The sequence below is a fragment of the Conger conger genome, chromosome 16 (genome assembly GCF_963514075.1).
Source record: "Conger conger chromosome 16, fConCon1.1, whole genome shotgun sequence".
Taxonomy (NCBI): domain Eukaryota; kingdom Metazoa; phylum Chordata; class Actinopteri; order Anguilliformes; family Congridae; genus Conger; species Conger conger.
In genome coordinates this window covers 9,790,849-9,810,041 of record NC_083775.1, presented here as the reverse complement: position 1 = coordinate 9,810,041, position 19,193 = coordinate 9,790,849, and the positions used below count along the sequence as shown (strand labels likewise).

General features: G+C 42.4%; 1 protein-coding gene across 4 annotated transcripts in view; it reads right to left on the bottom strand.

Annotated features, from left to right (window-relative positions):
• Positions 1–7,768: 7,768 nt before the first annotated feature.
• Positions 7,769–19,193, bottom strand: part of LOC133113881 (GTPase IMAP family member 8-like) — a 36,076-nt gene continuing 24,651 nt past the window's right edge. Inside the window, exons 3-9 of one of the 4 annotated variants that reach the window (XM_061222998.1) lie at positions 15,155–15,269; positions 14,871–14,942; positions 13,073–13,711; positions 12,930–13,001; positions 10,604–10,642; positions 10,024–10,062; positions 7,769–9,453 (exon numbers count right to left, since the gene is read on the bottom strand). In XM_061222998.1, coding sequence (XP_061078982.1) covers positions 8,102–9,453; positions 10,024–10,062; positions 10,604–10,642; positions 12,930–13,001; positions 13,073–13,711; position 14,871 — 2,142 coding nt within the window. In that variant the 5' untranslated portion in view covers positions 14,872–14,942; positions 15,155–15,269 and the 3' untranslated portion in view covers positions 7,769–8,101. Of the gene's footprint in view, positions 9,454–10,023; positions 10,063–10,603; positions 10,643–12,929; positions 13,002–13,072; positions 13,712–14,870; positions 14,963–15,154; positions 15,281–19,193 lie in introns of those variants that run through there. The other 3 variants (XM_061223001.1, XM_061222999.1, XM_061223000.1) reach the window with 3 other exon arrangements.

Below are 19,193 nucleotides of genomic sequence, written 5' to 3'. Positions count from 1 at the left end.
GTTGTCGAATCTGGAATTTAGACCCCCACCGTTGGGGGTTGTTGCGTAGGGAAAATGAGATGATTACCAAGAGAGGACGTGTAGGTTTTCCCTTGAGTTATTGAAACTATGGTTTATTAAAATCCATTTGGTATGAAATGTATCTCATCTGATTCCTTGATTTTACTGGATCACATCCATACCAAACAGATTATCCTAATGTTTTGTTATGGTGCAGTTATCATGAAACCTCCCTCCTGTGTATCCATTTTACATGTAATTCCTGTTATTACAACACTGGGCATAATGCAATACAACCGGGATCACATGGGCAATGTTTACAATATTTTACCGGGTCTATTGACCATCTCAACAACAGTTTTTTGGTTTTCCTCCAAGAGAGTAGTCCCTGGGGTAATGACAGCAGTGCCCAAAGGAGGGCACTGTGGTACTGCCCGGAGTCTTTCCCCCTGGAAGTGACCAGGTGTGGGGTCATAAGATTTTAGGCACATTCTTTTCCCGGGAGTTTTAATGGCCCTCATGGCCTAATTGCCCGGGAACCGCTCATCCACCCACCATATATTTATCCCTTATCTTCTTGGCGTCACTGGTCTGGAACTCGTCAAAAGGTACTACAAACAGCATTGTCCTTTGTCCCTTTTGACACACACCAGAACCCCCACCTCACAAATGGCAGAGTCACACTTTGGCTTCCTCCAGAACCCCCAGCTCACAGGCTCCTCACAGATGGCAGTCACACTTCGCCTCCTTCCTACAAGCTCAAGAATGGTGATCGCAAAGAAACCGTTGAACAGCAATTGAACAAGTTCAAAGGAACACTGGAAGGCCAAAAGCTTTCACTTGATGACATGACACAGGCCGAGAAGGCAATAATCAGTTACAGTCAAAGTCAATGCTTCCCAGAAGAAATTTCCGTTTTGAAAAAAAGAAATCCCCATGTAAAGAGAAGCAGTGCCATCCTCAGGCTAGATCCAGTCTTGGAGGATGGATTGTTAAGAGTTGGAGGAAGGATAAGCAAGTTAGCGATGCCACAGGAACTCCTGCATCCAGTCATCTTAACTAAAGAGTGTCACATTGCCAAGCTCATTTTGAGAGACGTTCATGAACGAGTTGGTCATGGAGGAAGATGCCATATGCTCTCTCGGCTGAGGCTGAAGTATTGGATCCTACATGCCAACACAGCAGCAAGAAAAGTCATCAATGAATGCATGTTTTGTCGTCGGCAAAGGGCCAAAGCAGGAGAGCAAAAGATGACTGATCTGCCCAAGAGTCGTATCACACCAGACCAGCCACCTTTTACATTTGTTGGTACAGACTACTTTGGGCCAATCGAAGTTAAGCGTGGACGAAGCTATGTGAAAAGGTATGGTGTGATATTTACGTGTTTATCCAGCCGTGCTGTACATCTGGAAATGGCTTCATCTTTGAATACTGACTCCTGCATTAACGCAATCCGCAGATTTATCTGTAGAAGAGGTCAAGTTGTGGAGATGAGGTCAGACAATGGCACAAACTACGTCAGCTCAGAGCGTGAGCTCAGAGAAGCTGTTAAGGAGTTGAACCACAGCAAGATTGAGAACACCCTGCTTCAGGATGGGATAAAGTGGATCTTCAATCCTCCTTCTGGGTCCCATCATGGAGGAGTGTGGGAGCGCTTGATACGTCAGGTAAAAAACATACTTACCTCTGTCATGAAACAGCAAGCATTAGATGATGAAGGTTTACAGATGGCACTTTGTGAAGTGGAAGCGATTCTCAACGACCGTCCAATAACAACTGTGTCAGATGATCATAATGACTTGGAAGCCCTCACACCGAACCATTTGCTTCAGCTTAAGGGAAAGCCAATCATGCCACCCGGACTCTTTCACAAGGAGGACTTGTACTCCAGGAAAAGATGGAAGCAAATCCAATACCTAGTTGATCTTTTCTGGAAGAGATGGATCAAAGAATATCTTCCTTTATTGCAGGAACGCCAGAAATGGAATATCTCAAGGAGAAATCTTGCTACTAATGATGTTGTGCTCATAGTGGATGACACTGCTCCATGCAGCTCCTGGTTGATGGCCAGAGTTATCAAACCGTTACCAGATGCAAAGGGTCAAGTAAGAAGTGTGCTACTGAAGACAAAGACGAGCACATTAGAACGCCCCATTAGTAAGCTATGTTTGCTACAAGAAGCATTCATATAAAGAGTGAACGTTTAAAAAAAAATAATAATAAATAAAAAACAGAAGTTATGAAGAACCTTTAAGTTTTGGCTCCTGATTTAAGTGAGAATGTTAAGTGATTTAAGTGTTTTGTTAAGCACAGCCACAATTAGGGGCCGGAATGTAGGAGCCAAATAGCCTTTTTTGTTTATATTTAAAGAATAATCATTATAATTTCAAGACTTCCCATATTTTTTGTTATAGTTCTGATTTACTGATTTTGATTGACAGATGGCCACTGATTGGCAATCTTGGCCACACCCATAGGAATGGGGTGTGGTGCAAGTTAACAAAGGGAAGTGAGAAATGTTTGGGGAGGGATTGAGTCCTAGCTTTAGTTGAGAGCAAACACAGTTTTCTAACCACCACATCTCATCTCATCGCATCTAATCTACAGTTTATGTCCTAAACTTCTATAATCTTACATCTATCATCTATTTTCTCTCTTTCACACACACACACACTTGACAGTAGGATTTATTTGTTTGGTTTATTATTTTCAAACAATGAACATGAGCATGGAGCCTGGATCTACAACAAAGGTGCGTTAAAACAATCTCTTCTATTGCTGGGGCAGTGGCTATAATTTTGAAACGGAATAGCCACTATACTCTGGAATGGGCAGTCTGCTCCCAACTGTCCACTTATCTTCTCCAGAACAATCTCCACAATCCCAACCAGTCCGGCTTCAAGAGTGGCCACTCCACTGAGACCACCCTGCTCGCGGTCACTGAGGCACTCCATTCTGCTTAAGCCAAATCCCTCTCCTCTGTCCTTATCTTCCTCGACCTGTCAGCCGCCTTCGATACAGTCAACCATGAGATTCTGCTCTCATTGCTGAATGGGATGGGTGTCTGCACAGGATCTGCATTGACCTGGTTTTCCTCCTACCTCTCTGGTTGTTCCTACCAGGTGACTTGGAGGGGTTCAGTCTCTGACCCCCACCCATTACAACCTGGAGCCCAGAATGCTGCAGCACGCCTGATCACCAGTCAGCCCAGGTCAGCTCATGTCACCCCGCTCCTCATTGTAATCCACTGGCTTCCTATTGCCACATGCATCCAATTCAAGGCCCTAGTGTTGCCATTTCAGGCTACTAAGGGGACTGTCCCACCTTACATCCAATCCTTAATCACTCCCCAGCTAGACAACTCCGGTCTGCCAGCTCTGGTCGCCTTATGGTTCCCTCACTATGACCACCTGGCGGTCAAGCTGCACGTTCACGCCTGTTTTCCGTTCTGGTTCCTCAGTGGTGGAATGACTTGCCTACCACTGTCAGGACAGCAGAATCCCTCCCCCTATTTCGACGCAGACTAAAAACACACCTTTTCAAACTGTACCTTCGTCCTCCCTCCAGATTCCCCCCCCCCCTTGAATATCCCTCGTCATAAAATGAAATTAAAAAAACTTTCACTTACAATGACTATATTTTTTGTTTAGAACAGCACTTCATTTGTATTTCACTAGTTATGGATGTGATGCTTTAACTTGTGGAAGAACCTATGCACTTGTAAATCGCTTTGGATTAAAAGCATCTGCCAAATTACTAAAATGTAAATGTAAATGTAACTATAAATGCTGAACACACTTTTCAGATTTTCCTTAGATTAACAAAATAAGAGGATGAACAAAGTGAAATAGTTTCCCTTCATTAAAAAAAAGCCTAACTACAATTGCTGTTAATTTTCCCTCTCAAGATTATTTTGGCAAGAGCGCAGTTTGCGGGAAGGAAGAAGGCCAATCAGAGGACCAAGCCTACTGGTGGCACACACCTGGACTTCGTTGCACACCCTCTCTTCTCCTGGTTCGTGCATACTTAATGGATCAAGGGAGGATCCAAAGAGTAATGAGTTGTTCCCTTTTATATATTTTCAGTTCAGGTAAATCCAAAATACAACACATTAAGGTTTCTTGGGGAAAGAATCTTTAACTAGTGAGAATTATGGTGACCTTAAATTAAACATTTTTGAGATTATAGTTTTGGGAGTGACAGCTTTAGCTCTAACTCTATCTCACACTTTCACTCTCTGGCTATGTTTAGCTATAATGTTTGAGAGCCATGGTAGAGAGACTAGATCATGCAATAATGAAACCAACTTATAAATGCTTGTCCAAGGCACATTTCCTGGAAGGTGGAGTTAGGGCTGTTTGGGATCAGGATTTTGGGTGAACAGTCCAGGGGGGAGGGGACAATGCGTTCCTTCACTCAAAGCATGAGGGACAAGTTGCAGCAAATCTTAGATGGGCCAGTCCTTTCTGCCTGTGTCCTCAGGTTTCTTCCTTCAAGTGGGTGATAAATGCTGAATATGAGGTCTTGGGGATGTTAGAAATCATCGTTTTTTGTAAACCGTTACCATCCCATTTGTTAAACGGTGAACTATTTAGCCGATACTGATTATGGCCGCTAGGAGTCGTATCTTTTAGTTTTTTTTTGTTTTTTAACTGGATTACTGGCAAATTTAATTACATTTTCAAACTTATTTATTTGAAAATGGTCAAATGATTTTACTTGTATGCCAATACAAGTGTCTGTACAATTTGATATAATTTTATGTAATGGTAAACTTTGCCAATGCATTTTATATGGCATGGGACAGTCATGGTGCTGAGATTAACGTGGTCCATTTTTCACTGAAAGCAGAGAATTTTCACTTTCAATAACCAATGGATAAATCGCCAAATGATAATGTATTGCTTTATTAATTGTTCTGTAGATACCGCGTAGTGGAAAGCAAAGTTCAGTTTGCTAGTAGTTTGAATTGTCAACAAATAAACACAGATGAAGAAACACCATACAATAAGCCATAAGTGAACTAACAGCTACATATTGTAACAAGTCCACGCCCTTGTCATGTGGGATTTCCAGTAGCGTGCACACGTTCTTTGTCAGTTGGAAATGGCAGGCAAAGACAGGAGTCCATGGAGAGTAAAGAAGTTCAGTTTATTGTAGAATGGATTCCGCATCACTGTTCAACCGTTGCTTCGATAGAGATACTGAAGATACAACTTCAGAAAGACAAATAACCCACGAGAGCACCTCGCTAGCACCAATTACTAGGTGAATTACACACAGCCGCATGCCGGGCTGATAATTACTCCTGATTTTGTGAGTCTGTCTCAGGGTTTACCCCAAAGTTTCCCCAATGGCTCCAACATGCACTTCATCAATCGAGTACACAAACAACCGCCACCCCGCTTTTCGCAGGCCAGGGTTTTATACCCAAATGTATCACTTAATGCAGTTCTCACTTAGGTCCGCTCCGGACTGCCTAAACTAGTTGTGTTTTCTCACCCTCATTTTTACACACAAAATCAGGAATAACATTTAAGATACAATGCAGATCCATAAACAACCTGGTTCATTATAAAGTACATGAAAACCCTTAACAGTATATGCTATTCTGAACACTTAGCAGAATGTTATTGAAATGTAAAACACATTTAATTCAGCAAAAATGTATATTTCCAGGGTGATGACGTTGAACTTGTGACAGTATGTTCGCTAGACCCCCATGTGCGCTACACAACAGAATGCACTGCGAACACAAATCTGTCACAATATTTATAGAGAAATGATTTGATAACTATAGCACGGTGGCATTCAATTCCCTGTGGTGTTTGCATTCGTAACCCTCTGAAATGGCCGCAGATTGCTCGCTAGAACTACTGTAGCTTGTGGATTGCTAGCTTAGAATGTAAACAGCATATTGTAATAGTACGAACTTATGTCCAATGAAGTATTGCTTTGTTAATTCTTTTGTAATTTATGTAACAAATCAATTGCAAATGCATCACAAAGGCTACACGACGGTGATTTTAAAAATGCCTACTAACATAATTTAAGCATTTCATCTAAATAAGCTCAAGTGAAAAAGTGTGACAGTGCTCCTTTAAGTAAACAAAAGTAAATAACATTTCATATTTTGCAGCAAATCCCTTGTTTGGAATAACTGCATCAAGCCTGCGACCAAACACTTGCATTCTTTTTTTGTGAGGCTTTTTTTTTGTGATGAGGTATTTCAGGTAATGGTTGCCCTTCTCTGAACCTTTTCTAGTGCCTCTATCTCCTTCTTATAGTGTAGTCCCCAGAACTGCACACAGTACTCCAAGTGTGGTCTAAGAAGTGTATTGTATAAGGTGAGCATAACTTCCTTGGACTTTTAATAAATACTCCTGGCTATGTATCCTAACATCCTATTGGCCTTCTTTACTGCTACCGCACATTGACTAGAACCCGAAAAGGCTTTGTTCAACTATGACCAAGTCTTTTTCGACTTGAGTACCATCCAATTTTGTACCTCCCCAAGAAGTAGTCATGCTTTATATTTGTATTTCCCACATGTAGAACTTTACATTTAGTTGTATTGAATTTCATTTGCCAGGTTTCCGCCCACATCTGGACTCTTCCTGGATTACTTTAGTAGAGTCTATACTATTAGCTAAACCTCCAAGTTTTGTATCATCTGCAAATTGAACTAAATTACATTTAATGCCCATGTCTAGGTCATTTATGTAAATGAGGAAGAGCAGTGGCCCCAGCACCGATCCCTGTGGGACAATACCCTGCTTGCCTTATATTCAGCCTAAATCGAAATCCTTCTGAGAAAAAAAGCATGGGAAATCTGCAGAGGGAACCCATGGCTCAAAAATGCTAATTCCCTCACAGGTTTTGACTTCCAAGTGTAGCACCCTACAGATATGAGACCATGGGGCCCATCCATGCACTAGAGCAGTGACTTAAGATACCAGACCAATGGGGCTGCATACATCACGTGGTGGCAACAGGAGCGGAATGCAGCCGCAACAGTCCAAGGAAAAATGTTGGTTAAAACTGTTTGTTAATTCACTTTAAAGTAATGCTTATGGGGCGACATGGCTCAAGCAGTAAGAGCAGTCGTCTGGCAGTCGGAGGGTTGCCGGTTCGATCCCCCGCCCGGGCTGTGTCGAAGTGTCCCTGAGCAAGACACCTAACCCCCAAATGCTCCTGACGAGCTGGTCGGGGCCTTGCATGGCAGCCAATCGCCGTCGGTATGTGAGTGTGTGTATGAATGGGTGAATGGAGAAGCATCAATTGTACAGCGCTTTGGATAAAGGCGCTATATAAAACAACCTTGTTCCCTCCTACCTACGTCCTCCACCTGTACACCCCCACCTGGAACCTTTGATTTCCGTACCCCCTCAAGAGAGACCAAGCATCGGACCTGGGGTGACCCAGCTGTTTCCATTGCCGCCCCCTCTCTTTGGAACTCCCTCCCCAAAAACATTCAAGATTCCACCTCACTTCCCTCACTTGAAACTCACCTCATACTTGCTTTTAATGTACAACCTCTTCGTCTGATTTTTGATGGGGTTTTTTTTGCTTTTTAATCCTTGTTTTATATAATTCTTTGTTTGACTATGTATTTTTACTATGTAGTCTCTTTGTGTTCAATGAAGAGCTATATAAAATAACTATTATTATTACCATTATTATTGATGGAATCAGAGCATAATGAAAAATAATCCTTTATTTTTATGATGCATCCAATTTACATATCTGATGTACAAGATGAAGCAGAGTGAAAACAGATATCTATCCAGAATCAACAAACTTAATTTAAAATAAATTCCTTCACAATATAATAAATTAATAATGAACATAAATGCAAAAGTCAAATTAAAACAATATCAACCCAAAATTAATCAGCTTCAGTTTTCAAAGCTCTGTAGTAATGAGTGAGTAAGCTGTTTTACATATTACAATACAAATTACACATCGTAAGGGACAGTACCTATTTCAGTTTTAATACCTTTCTAAAACATTCGAGCGCTACAAAATACCTGTCTTATATTGACATTACATCTCCAAATTTCCTATTGTCACTAATACACCTTCCGGAGCTCTTATCAGCTCACTGTATCGCACATCTTTGTTTTTTTTCCAGGGCTTCAAAATGATCTGAGTATTTCATCATGAAGCATTTTAACTCTTCTACTTGCTGTTTTGCCGTTACCTCATATTGCTTAATTACATTCATGAGTCTTGCATACTCTGCTTCCGTCAAGATTACCGGTGCATTTTCTCCGTATTTTTCCTTCTTCACTTCTTGTCTTTCCTTCATATATGGCCTGTCTTCCCCGTCTTGACTCTCAGCATCATCTGACTTGGCAGACAATTTCTCATTGGTTGGTTTTTCGGCCTTTTTAATCACATCATCGTTCGTTTCCTCTCCATCATTTTCTTCTCTTTTTTTCATTTCTTTTCCTCTTTTGCCCTTTTTCTGCAGCCTTTTAATTGACTTGTTGAAGCCCCTCAAAAATTTGCTCCCCTTTTCCTCTGTAACTCCCATCACATTCTCATTCCCATCTTCATCTTGTTTCTGGTTTTCCCCCTCTCCGTCCTCCGGGCTCAATCTATTACGCTGCTTATTTCTTCTTTTGTGGTGTCCCCCTTTTTGTGGGCTCTCCTGTTCTCCCACTTTGTACTTCGCCGCCAGCAATTCCTCCAGATTTCCTTCGCTCTCCTGTTTTTGCCTTTGTAGATCTTCAATTTCTGATTTCTTCACTTGTAACATCTCCAGTTCTCTCTTCATCTCCTCTTCTTTCTCTTTCCACATCTGTATTCTCATCACGGCCACTTCTGCCTCCTGGAACAGCTCGAGAGTGTAGCAGCTTCCTCCATTCTCCCAGTTCATCACTTCAATCTTTTTAAACAGGTCGAGGACTTGGTTTCGGTCAGTCTTTTCTTTGTTATTGAAGACATGGTGCCTGCCTCCGCAGTCCTTGATCAGCTTCTTGACCTCAGGATGACCTTTCGCAATGTATTCTTCAATGGACTGATCACCCAGGTCATCGCCTCTGTTGAAGAGGACCATTGTGTACTTCTCAGCTTTCTCACCAAAGGTCATTTTGATCAACCTGAGCACCTCTCTCTCCTCCGGAGTGAAGCGTCCCACGGATAAGACCAGGAGGAACACGTGGGGTCCAGGAGATGCCAATCCCATGCATTTCATGATCTCCTTCTGGACATCCTCAGTAGTCAGGGTGGTATCAAACAGGCCTGGAGTGTCAATCACAGCTACACTTCGTCCTGCTACTCTTCCAATCACTTTCTGACATTCCTTTGTCACAGAGTACATTTGAGCCTTGGAAGTGAATGCCTCTCCCCCCAGTATGGTGTTTCCTGTGGCACTCTTCCCTACGCCAGTCCTCCCCACGAGCACCATCCTCATGCACTCTCTGATGTCCCGTTTGAAATTGCAACCTTGATGATGAAGTAAATAGTTTGCAAAAACGTTTACTGACTATATAATAAATGGTCTACTACTACTACTACTGCTACTGCTACTGCTGTGCTGCTACTACATTCTTGTGCATAGTTCAATACACAGCAATAAAATAAATATCTACAATATCCACTTATTTACTTGCTTTCAAGTAAAGATTTTTACAAAAGAACAATAGAGCTTAAATAGTATACATTTAGAACCTTTTTTTACATTACATTACTGGCATTTGGCTGACGCTCTTATCCAGAGCGACGTACAGTTGATTAGACTAAGCAGGAGACAATCCTCCCTTGGAGCAGTGCAGGGTTAAGGGCCTTGCTCAAGGGCCCAACGGCTGTGCGGATCTTATTGTGGCTACACCGGGATTAGAGCCACCGACCTTGCCTGTCCCAGTCATTTACCTTAACCACTACGCTACAGGCCGCCCCTTTTCTAAATGTATTTGGACAGTCTTTAAGAGTGTAAATGTTAATACTCTTCAAATCATGCTTTATGTACCGTATTTATATATTATAATATACTGTACATCTGTGTATCATACTTACTTTGTGCGCGTTTAGATTGTGCCTTCCAGATACCTAGGTCTGTATTAAAAAACATACAATGTAGTGAGTTCTCATATTATTTTTCTCTTTTTTACTGATGATATAGATTTTTTTATGATTATTACATTACATTACATTAATGGCATTTGGTAGACGCTCGTATCCAGAGCGACGTAAAGTTGATTAGACTAAGCAGGACACAATCCTCCCCAGGAGCAATGCAGGGCAACGGCTTTGCGGATCTTATTGTGGCTACTCCAGGGATCGACCTGCCGACCTTGCGGGTCCCAGGCATCTACCTTAACCACTACGCTACAGGCCACTCTATCATTCCTACTACACGTAGTACTGAATAATGGATTAGCGCGTGTGAAATTATTAATATGCTTTCAGTCACAGTCTAATCATCAGTCCAAAAAAAGGCTATGTGTTGTGTAAGTTATTTACTTTATTATACTTTGATTCAAGTAAACACATTTTTTCTGACAGGGATTCAGTTGGCTGGGATGATTATGTCTCACTGCTCACCATTTTATGCACTTCAGTGCCACAGTTTAGGCAGCTCAAATTTAACACGTACCTTTTGCAGTTTTCTTGCTCACCGTCCTGGAACATTCAGCTAAAGGCACAGAGAAAACATTGGAAGGGTATCAGTAATATATTGCCATCTGATGTGCAAGTGTGTAACGTACAGATTAGATCTCTACATTTGTTTCTCTTCGGTTCAAATGCTTTTTTTTTAAATCTGCATAGTTTACATCATGTACAGTATTTAATTGGATGGAATCGGATTAATAAAATAATATTGAGGGCTCCCAAGTGGTGCAGTCAGTGAAAGCCATCACCAGAAGTTTAGGGTTTGACTGACAGTTTGCAGGCAACACTGGTCACCTCTCACGAGGAAGCTCAAATTTAAGGCAGCTAGGGCTCCATGCATTTTTCTCAAAGTTCTAAGTCATTGTTCTAGAACTCCGTTGCTTTCCAGTAGTTATTGTTACATCTGCAGGGGACTGTTAAGTTAAGGACATTGTCGTCACATACTTGTCATGGTAATGGTAATGGTAATGGTTAGCGCCTTTATCCAAAGCGTCGTACAATTGATGCTTCTCATTCACCCATTCACACCCGCTCACACACCAACGGCGACTGGGTGCCATGCAAGGCACCAACCAGCTCGTCAGGAGCGAATGTCGATCCCTATCGCACACCTTAACGGGCCAACGCCCTCCAGTCACATTCCAGGTGCCAGTACCAGTCGTCTGAGTGGAAGCCTATGAGCCCCTCAACACAAGCCCAAATATTCAAAATCATAGATTGTCTCTTATTACTTTTTCCATCCATCCATTATCTTAACCCGCTTATCCTGAACATGGTCGCAGGGGGGCTGGGGCCTATCCCAGCATACTTTGGGCGAAAGGCAGGAATACACCCTGGACAGGTCGCCAGTCCATCGCAGGGCACACCATTCACTCACACACTCATACCTACGGGCCATTTAGACTCTCCAATCAGCCTAACCTGCATGTCTTTGAACTGTGGGAGGAAACCGGAGTACCCGGAGGAAACCCACGCAGACACGGGGAGAACATGCAAACTCCACACAGTGGCCCCGGCCGACCGGGATTCGAAACCAGGACCTCCTTGCTGTGAGGCAGCAGTGCTACCCACTGCACCTTATTACTTTTTCAATATTCAAATAATATATATATATATATATATATATATATATATCCCATACCTCTTCCCTCCTTGAGAATCCTTGAGAACTTTATTAGGAACACCTACACCTATGTACGCCAACTTATTAATTACTGATTATCTAATCAGCCAATTGCCTCTACATGGATTCTTCTCTGTATTCACATCCCCAGTAACTAACACAGTGAGTCATTATTTAAAACACAAAATAAAATATTGGATACACATCAAATGTAACTGCAAATAAATGTATATTTCCTTCAGAATAAATAATACCAAGGATCCCATGTATTTACATCCATACTAGGTGATCTGTGTAGAAATTGCAACCCTTTTTGTGCAAAGCTGAACAGTGTCTGTTATAGGGGCATTTTGGGGGCATCTACAGCCAGGTCCATAAATATTGGGACATGGACACAATTCTCATCTTTTTGGCTCTATACGCCACCACAATGGATTTGAAATTAAACGAACAAGATGTGCTTTAACTGCAGACTTTCAGCTTTAATTTCAGGGTATTTACATTCAAATCAGGGGAACGGTGTAGGAATTACAACAGTTTCTATATATGCCTCCCACTTTTTAAGGGACCAAAAGTAATGGGCGCTAACCATTACCATTGCCATGACAAGTATGTGACGACAATGTCCTTAACTCCCCTGCAGATGTAACAATATCTACTGGAAAGCAACGGAGTTCTAGAACAATGACTTAGAACTTTGAGAAAAATGCATGGAGCCCTAGCTGCCTTAAATTTGAGCTTCCTCATGAGAGGTGACCAGTGTTGCCTGCAAACTGTCAGTCAAACCCTAAACTTCTGGTGATGGCTTTCACTGACTGCACCACTTGTAAATGAGATAATGAGGGAATAACACACACCTGGCCATGCCAACAGCTGAGCAGCCAATTGTCCCATTAGTTTTGGTCCCTTAAAAAGTGGGAGGCACATATAGAAACTGTTGTAATTCCTACACCGTTCACCTGATTTGGATGTAAATACCCTCAAATTAAAGCAGAAAGCCTGCAGTTAGAGCATATCATGTTTGTTTCATTTCAAATCCATTGTGGTGGTGTATAGAGCCAAAAAGAGGAGAGTTGTGTCGATGTCCCAATATTTATGGACCTGGCTGTATGTCAACATTTTCTTTTAATTAAATCCAAAGCAGCTACCATTTATCATTTTCTGGCTTATCATGAATTTCTCATACCTCCCAGTTCTTCTCTGGCATCCACTTCTTCCTTTTTGTTTTTCTTCCTTTGTTGTCCTTTCCCTGCAATAACTGACAATAAAATATCTAAGTAACTTTTTGCTGGTTATATTATGATTTGCTTCAGAGCTTATTCCTCTTACCTTCTTTGGTAAAAGCCTCTTTCTTTCTGCTCTTCAGCCCTTTCCAAGCAATATCTGACCATTTCAAGATCTCCCCAGTGAAGTAACTGCCTCCATTTTCATCCACAATCTCCTGGATCTTCTCCAGAAGCTCAGTGACTTGTGTATGGTTTCTCTCACTATGGAGGTGATACCTGCCCCCACAGTCTTGTATAAAGTCCTGGAGAGCACCATCACCTGGTCTTTCTGAATCACCAAAACTGCTATAGTCCTTGTGGTCTTCATGCATGAACAGTACCATTGAGTATCTTGAAGCTCCATCAGCAAAAGACTTCTTGAACCTCCTCAGGGCTTCCCAGTCCTCTGGCGTGATGCTCCCCTTCTCCTGCACCCACAGGAACACATGGGGTCCTGGGGCAGACAGGCCCAAACACCTCCTAACCCCTTGTGAGTGTTCCTCTTCAGAGAGGTTTGAGGTAAACAAATCTGCTGTGGTGATAACTGCCAGGTGCCTCCCAGCCACTAACCCATCATGCCTCTCACTCTTCTTCATTTCTGAAAGGGGGAAAGCATCTTTCCCCAAAATGATGTTTCCCGCTGACCTCTGTCCTTCTGCAGTCTGACCCATTAGCATAATCCTCACCTGCCTTGTCGTAGACACTGTAAAATAACACATTCAGGTTAATATGGCAAACCAGGGGTCAGGTAAAATAACACATTCAGATTAATATGGTGGACCCTGCTTCTAGAATGCATTCACAGGGTGAGTATTAAAGTTTTAAAGATCATTGGAGTTAATTTCCAAACATAATGAGCACACTTCAGGCACCGATTTTAACATTATTGTGAGCAGTGAAACAAAGCAAATTTAACTGGCAGACATTATAAGTGAGTGGCAGCTGGGCTCGCTTTGCAGGAAGGAAGCAGGGCAACCAGAGGAGCGTGCAGGCACACACCTGGATATTAATAATAATAAATGAAATGTATTATACACATTTCATTCAGTGAAAAATCTCAAAACGCTACATACAATATTATATAAAAGACAAGCAGATCAAGACATTTTTTTTTTTCTTTTTGCATAATTTAAGTCTGGGTTAATGTTTCTCCAGGTCCGGAAATACATCCGAGGCTTAGTCACGGATAAAGGAGGCAAGGAGACAAGGTCAACTGACACAACCCAATGTGGTCCGACACTCCAAGGCCATCAACCTGAAGAGTCAGTGATGACCAGGTCCAGTAAATGCCCCCTGTCTAAAAGTAGGGACAGTGACATGCCGTTTTAGGTCAAGGCATTTAACAGTGAGACATTCAAAAGAAGATATTTCAGGCAGAGGCAGGAGGGACAATTCCAGCTCAGCTTGGCGTATGATGGCAAGACCACCACCACCACGTCCAGACCAGCTGGATTTTTCAGTGTACTGGTAGCCAGGAGGGCGTGCCCCGTGAAGGGCTGAGCAGACCCCAGGCTGATGCCAGGTTTCAGTTAGGCACACAAAATGGAAAATCTGAGGTTGGAGCTGCAGCTAGTGTCTGTAGCAGTCGTAAGGTACTGGAATCCACCCTGCACGCTTCAGCTTGCCCAGCGCACAGAGGTCTTGCGGCGTTTCCGACTATAACAGGCAGTGTTGCTGTGGTTACTCGACTCAAGTTAAATGCATGCAATGCCGTCTGTGTGTGAGAGGTACAGTTTGACAGCAGGGCAGGCAAGGGATCCCGGTGCTGTCGGAGGTTACGCGCCGTTGTGCATTAACCACATATAGACATCAAAAGACAAATACGGCTGCTTCAGCTGCTGTCAACGGTGACGTCTACTTACTGTCTGGTTTAAATTCAGTGTTCGGTCTTCAATGTTCCTGTGAGTACCACTGGAGTTTCTGTGCCCTTGATTCTTCACGTAAAAAATAACATTGGTCACATAATATATCTGTTGATCTCATAGTTACATAATTTAACCCTAAGATGTTTAAAAAACGAATTATCAAAGAAAAGCAAGGTCACAGTTAACACAAAACTGACTTGAAAAACACATTTTAGAAGCTTCACTTTGTCTCTTCCGGAAAAGTCTAGCTCCAATTAAGGCTTTTCCAGATGTAAACTCACCTGAACTCACAGCTTGTGTCGATCTGTCCAGGCTAAAGATCCCGCTCTGCTTCCCCAGACTGAGTTTCAGTCAGACGGACACCTCTTTACCTGCGCTGTGAGGAACTTCTTTAATCTTCAGTTGCAAAACCAGGATATAATAAGCAGCAACCAAAAAAAAAAAATAATAATTATAGAACTTGCCTAACTTGTTGTTTAGCATATCACAGATTTTTTCCAGCACGATCAAGTCCCTCATTGGCTGCAGAACATACAAATATGCTATTCAGCTAGGCTCAACCAAAAGCACATGAATGGTATTATAATAGTAGCTATGCATGTCATGAGTTGGGCTGTGTGTGTGTGTGTGTGTGTGTGTATATATATATGAAAATAGGGGCGCATGTAGCGTATTGGTTAAGGTACATGACTGGGACCCACAAGGTTGGTGGTTCGATCCCCGGTGTAGTCACAATAAGATCCGCACAGCCGATGAGCTCTTGAGCAAGGCCCTTAACCCTGCATTGCTCCAAGGGAGGATTGTCTCCTGCTTAGTCTAATCAACTGTACGTCGCTCTGGATAAGAGCATCTGCTGTTGCTGGTAGCCGGGGGCCCTCGTCTGGAGAACTTGGGGCCTCTGGCAGGACCTGTAGGCAAGAGGCACGGGGGAAGCTTCTGGCAGCTCCCTTGGAATAGGCAGCAGACACAAAGCCATGGCTGTGGCAACAAGGGGCAGTAAGGGGCCCTCATTTGGAGGTGTGACCCTTGTCTGGAGGACCCGCTGGGGCACGCTGTGGGTGACCCTCATAAGCTTCCAGCGAGGGTTCCTTGTTCAGAGGGCCAATGGCTGTGGCAGGCAGTGAGAGAGGGCCCTCTGGTGGGCTTGCTGTGGCTGGCTCCACTGGACAGGTGGGTCCCAATGTGAGCGGGGTTGTTTGGCACACTTATAATGTAATAATCCATGCATTATTCATATATTAAACATGATTTAATGTAATTCTGTGCAAATCCATGTACCTGTGTGTGACTGGGGCTCTGAGCACAATATTGTGGTTATTGTCCCATCAGTCGCACACACACACACACGCACGAAAAGAAAGAGAAAGGGAGAAAGAGAGAATAGTAGACCTATAGGTAAGGCATTTCTACTGATGAACTGGTTAAAAATACTGTTAGGTTTTCTTTGAAATGTACAAATAATGTTTCATGTTTTCCATCAGCTGCCATCAAAAGTAATAAATGGGGAATTTTATACATTAAAAAGAGTCTGTGGCAGCTACCCCTCAAAGGGAAGATTACTTCACAAGTTTGCTCTTGCTCTTACAATTGAGAACCAAACGAGAGTCACATTGTAGCACAACGTACGGAGTGTGACACATTGTACGGAGACACAGCTCACAAAATTGTATAATTCACACATCCAGAGGAAAGCAAGAAGTAATCTCAAATCTCATTCCCTTCCCGGACAGTTTGTGCAACTCAACCCAGGTAGGGGATATAGGATAGCAAGAGTCATTAAGAATCTCTGAGAGGTCCTTTGTTCCGAACGCAGATATTTTGTTGTACAATGGCCTTTGTGTTTTATGCATACACAATTATCCCAACATACAAATGTATATCAATTTAGGGCTTCTCTTTACAAACTTAAAGATCACATTTTGTGCCAGGAAGCGTTTTTTTTTTTTTCATTGTCACACCCATCAAACTTTAAATGGCTCTACTGGGAAAATTTAATTGAGTATGAAGCTCAGGTTTTCATGAATTTTACATCTCATAATTGTCTTCCAACACACAGAACAATGGGAAAATCCAAGAGGGGCTGTAGTGCAACCTCCTGGAGTTGGCATGGAATTGCCCATTAATATTTGACATTCTCAGCCATTCAATTTTTGAATGCACTGTAATTTGCTCCATCCACTGCATACAATTCTACTACAATTTTACACTTGCTTTACTTCATAAACACACAACTCTATCTCTGGCAACCATCACAAGTCGGTATCCCCATTATAACGTGAGATGGATGGGTAAAGAAGTTCTCAAATCGTAGGGGATTCAATAATAGACAGAAGGCACCACGTGGACACACAACGTTTGTCCGGACGAGACAGGGGGTTAAATACATCGGTAAATCTTACCATTCCCTCGTTGTTCTCGGCCAGCACTGTTGGATTGCCGCGTGAAGACATGGGCTGCATGAGAAGCGTCTCATTGTTCAGTTGGGTTTTTTACGAAAAGGCGCCTAACAGAAAAGTCCGTACGGAAAGCGAGTAATCAGCCAAACATTCCGGCGTTCTGTTGAGTTGTGCCGTCCTCTTGCTCGACCTCCACATTTAGGCCAACACATCAAAAGTTCAGAGTCAGAGTCTTCTTGTACGTTTTGGTGCCTTTGATTCTTTATGTAACAATGAAACCCTTGAATGGTAAATGCACTTTTATTCAAAGTGCTTTAAAATCGATGTCTCTCATTCACACACATCCTCACATACCCAAGGCAATTGGCTGCCTAGTTACCAATCAGCTCATCAGGAGCAATTGGGGGTTAGGTGTCTTGCTCAGGGACACTTCGACACGCCTAGGGCGGGGAACGAACCAGCAGCCCTCCGACTGTCAGGCGACCACTTACCTTCTGAGATAATGTCGCCCCTCTGAATTATTTACATGCCTCTCAGATATGGGTATTTGGAAGTGGAATATATAACCTTCACATTTTGCAGCATGGACCTCTTTTTTATAAATACAAATATCTAAGAAAAGCAAGGTCCTTCTTTACCCAGAATAGAGAGTGAAAACACATTTTAGGAGCTTGACTTGCAGAATTCCAGCTGCAATCTAATGTCCCACTCTGCTCTTCTTCATTAGCCAGAGTCAGATGGACAGACTCCGAATGCATCGTGGGGAACAATCTTGAGTTGTCATGTCAGGATATCATGTTAGAAAACACGAAGCAAAAAAACAAAAGAAAAAAAAAACATGCCCATTTGTTTGGCGTTGCAGGTTGTATGTATGCAACCCTGCCAGGAAAGCTACAAACGCTCCCTGTTTTCGTATTTAGATAGAAAAATTGCAGACAAATGCCTTGTTTTTAATTTCCAAGATAAATAATTCTGCAAAGGAATCTCCAAATATGTCCTTTACCAAAAACAATTAAACCAACCACAACACATTGTGAAAAATTATAATTAGAGGATTTATTTAATATCATAATTGCCATTACATTACATTACATTTGGCTGACGCTTTTATTCAAACCGACTACTGAATTATTTTGGACGCATTTCTCCGTAAGTTGGCAGACAAAATGTTTTTGTAGACTTCTGAATTCATTCTGCTGCTACCATCATGAGTTACGTCATCCATAACGACTAGTGAGCCCACTCCAGAAGCAGCCATGCAAGCCCAAGCCATGACACTTCCTGCTTTTCTCCCAGAGACAGCTCTCTGGTCTTCATGTTGGTTTATTATTTCTAACACAAATGCAGTCTACACAGGCAAAACCCAAGGTTAAAACCAAGAGTAGACATTCAGGACTATTTATTGTTTAACCAATCAATCTACAGGATACATCTGGACAACAAGAAACACCAACAAGTTTCAGTCAGCAAAAACGTGGGTGGTCAAATACAAAAGGTGATATGTTCTAAGTTGTTCAACAAATCTAGATAAAAAATACCAGGAAATAAAAGCTAAAATTCAGATCTGTTCAGATTCTGTCTGGAAAAGGTTATAAAGCCATTTCTAAAGCTTTGGGACTCCAGCGAACCACAGTGAGAGCCATTATCCACAAATGGTGAAAACATGGAACAGTGGTGAACCTTCCCAGGAGTGGCCAGCTGACCAAAATTACCCCAAGAGCGCAGCGACAACTCATCCAAGAGGTCACAAAAGACCCCACAACAACATCCAAAGAACTGCAGGCCTCACTTGCCTCAGTTAAGGTCAGTGTTCATGACTCCACCATAAGAAAGAGACTGGGCAAAAATGGCCTGCATGGCAGAGTTCCAAGACGAAAACCACTGCTGAGCAAAAAGAACATTAAGGCTCGTCTCTATTTTGCCA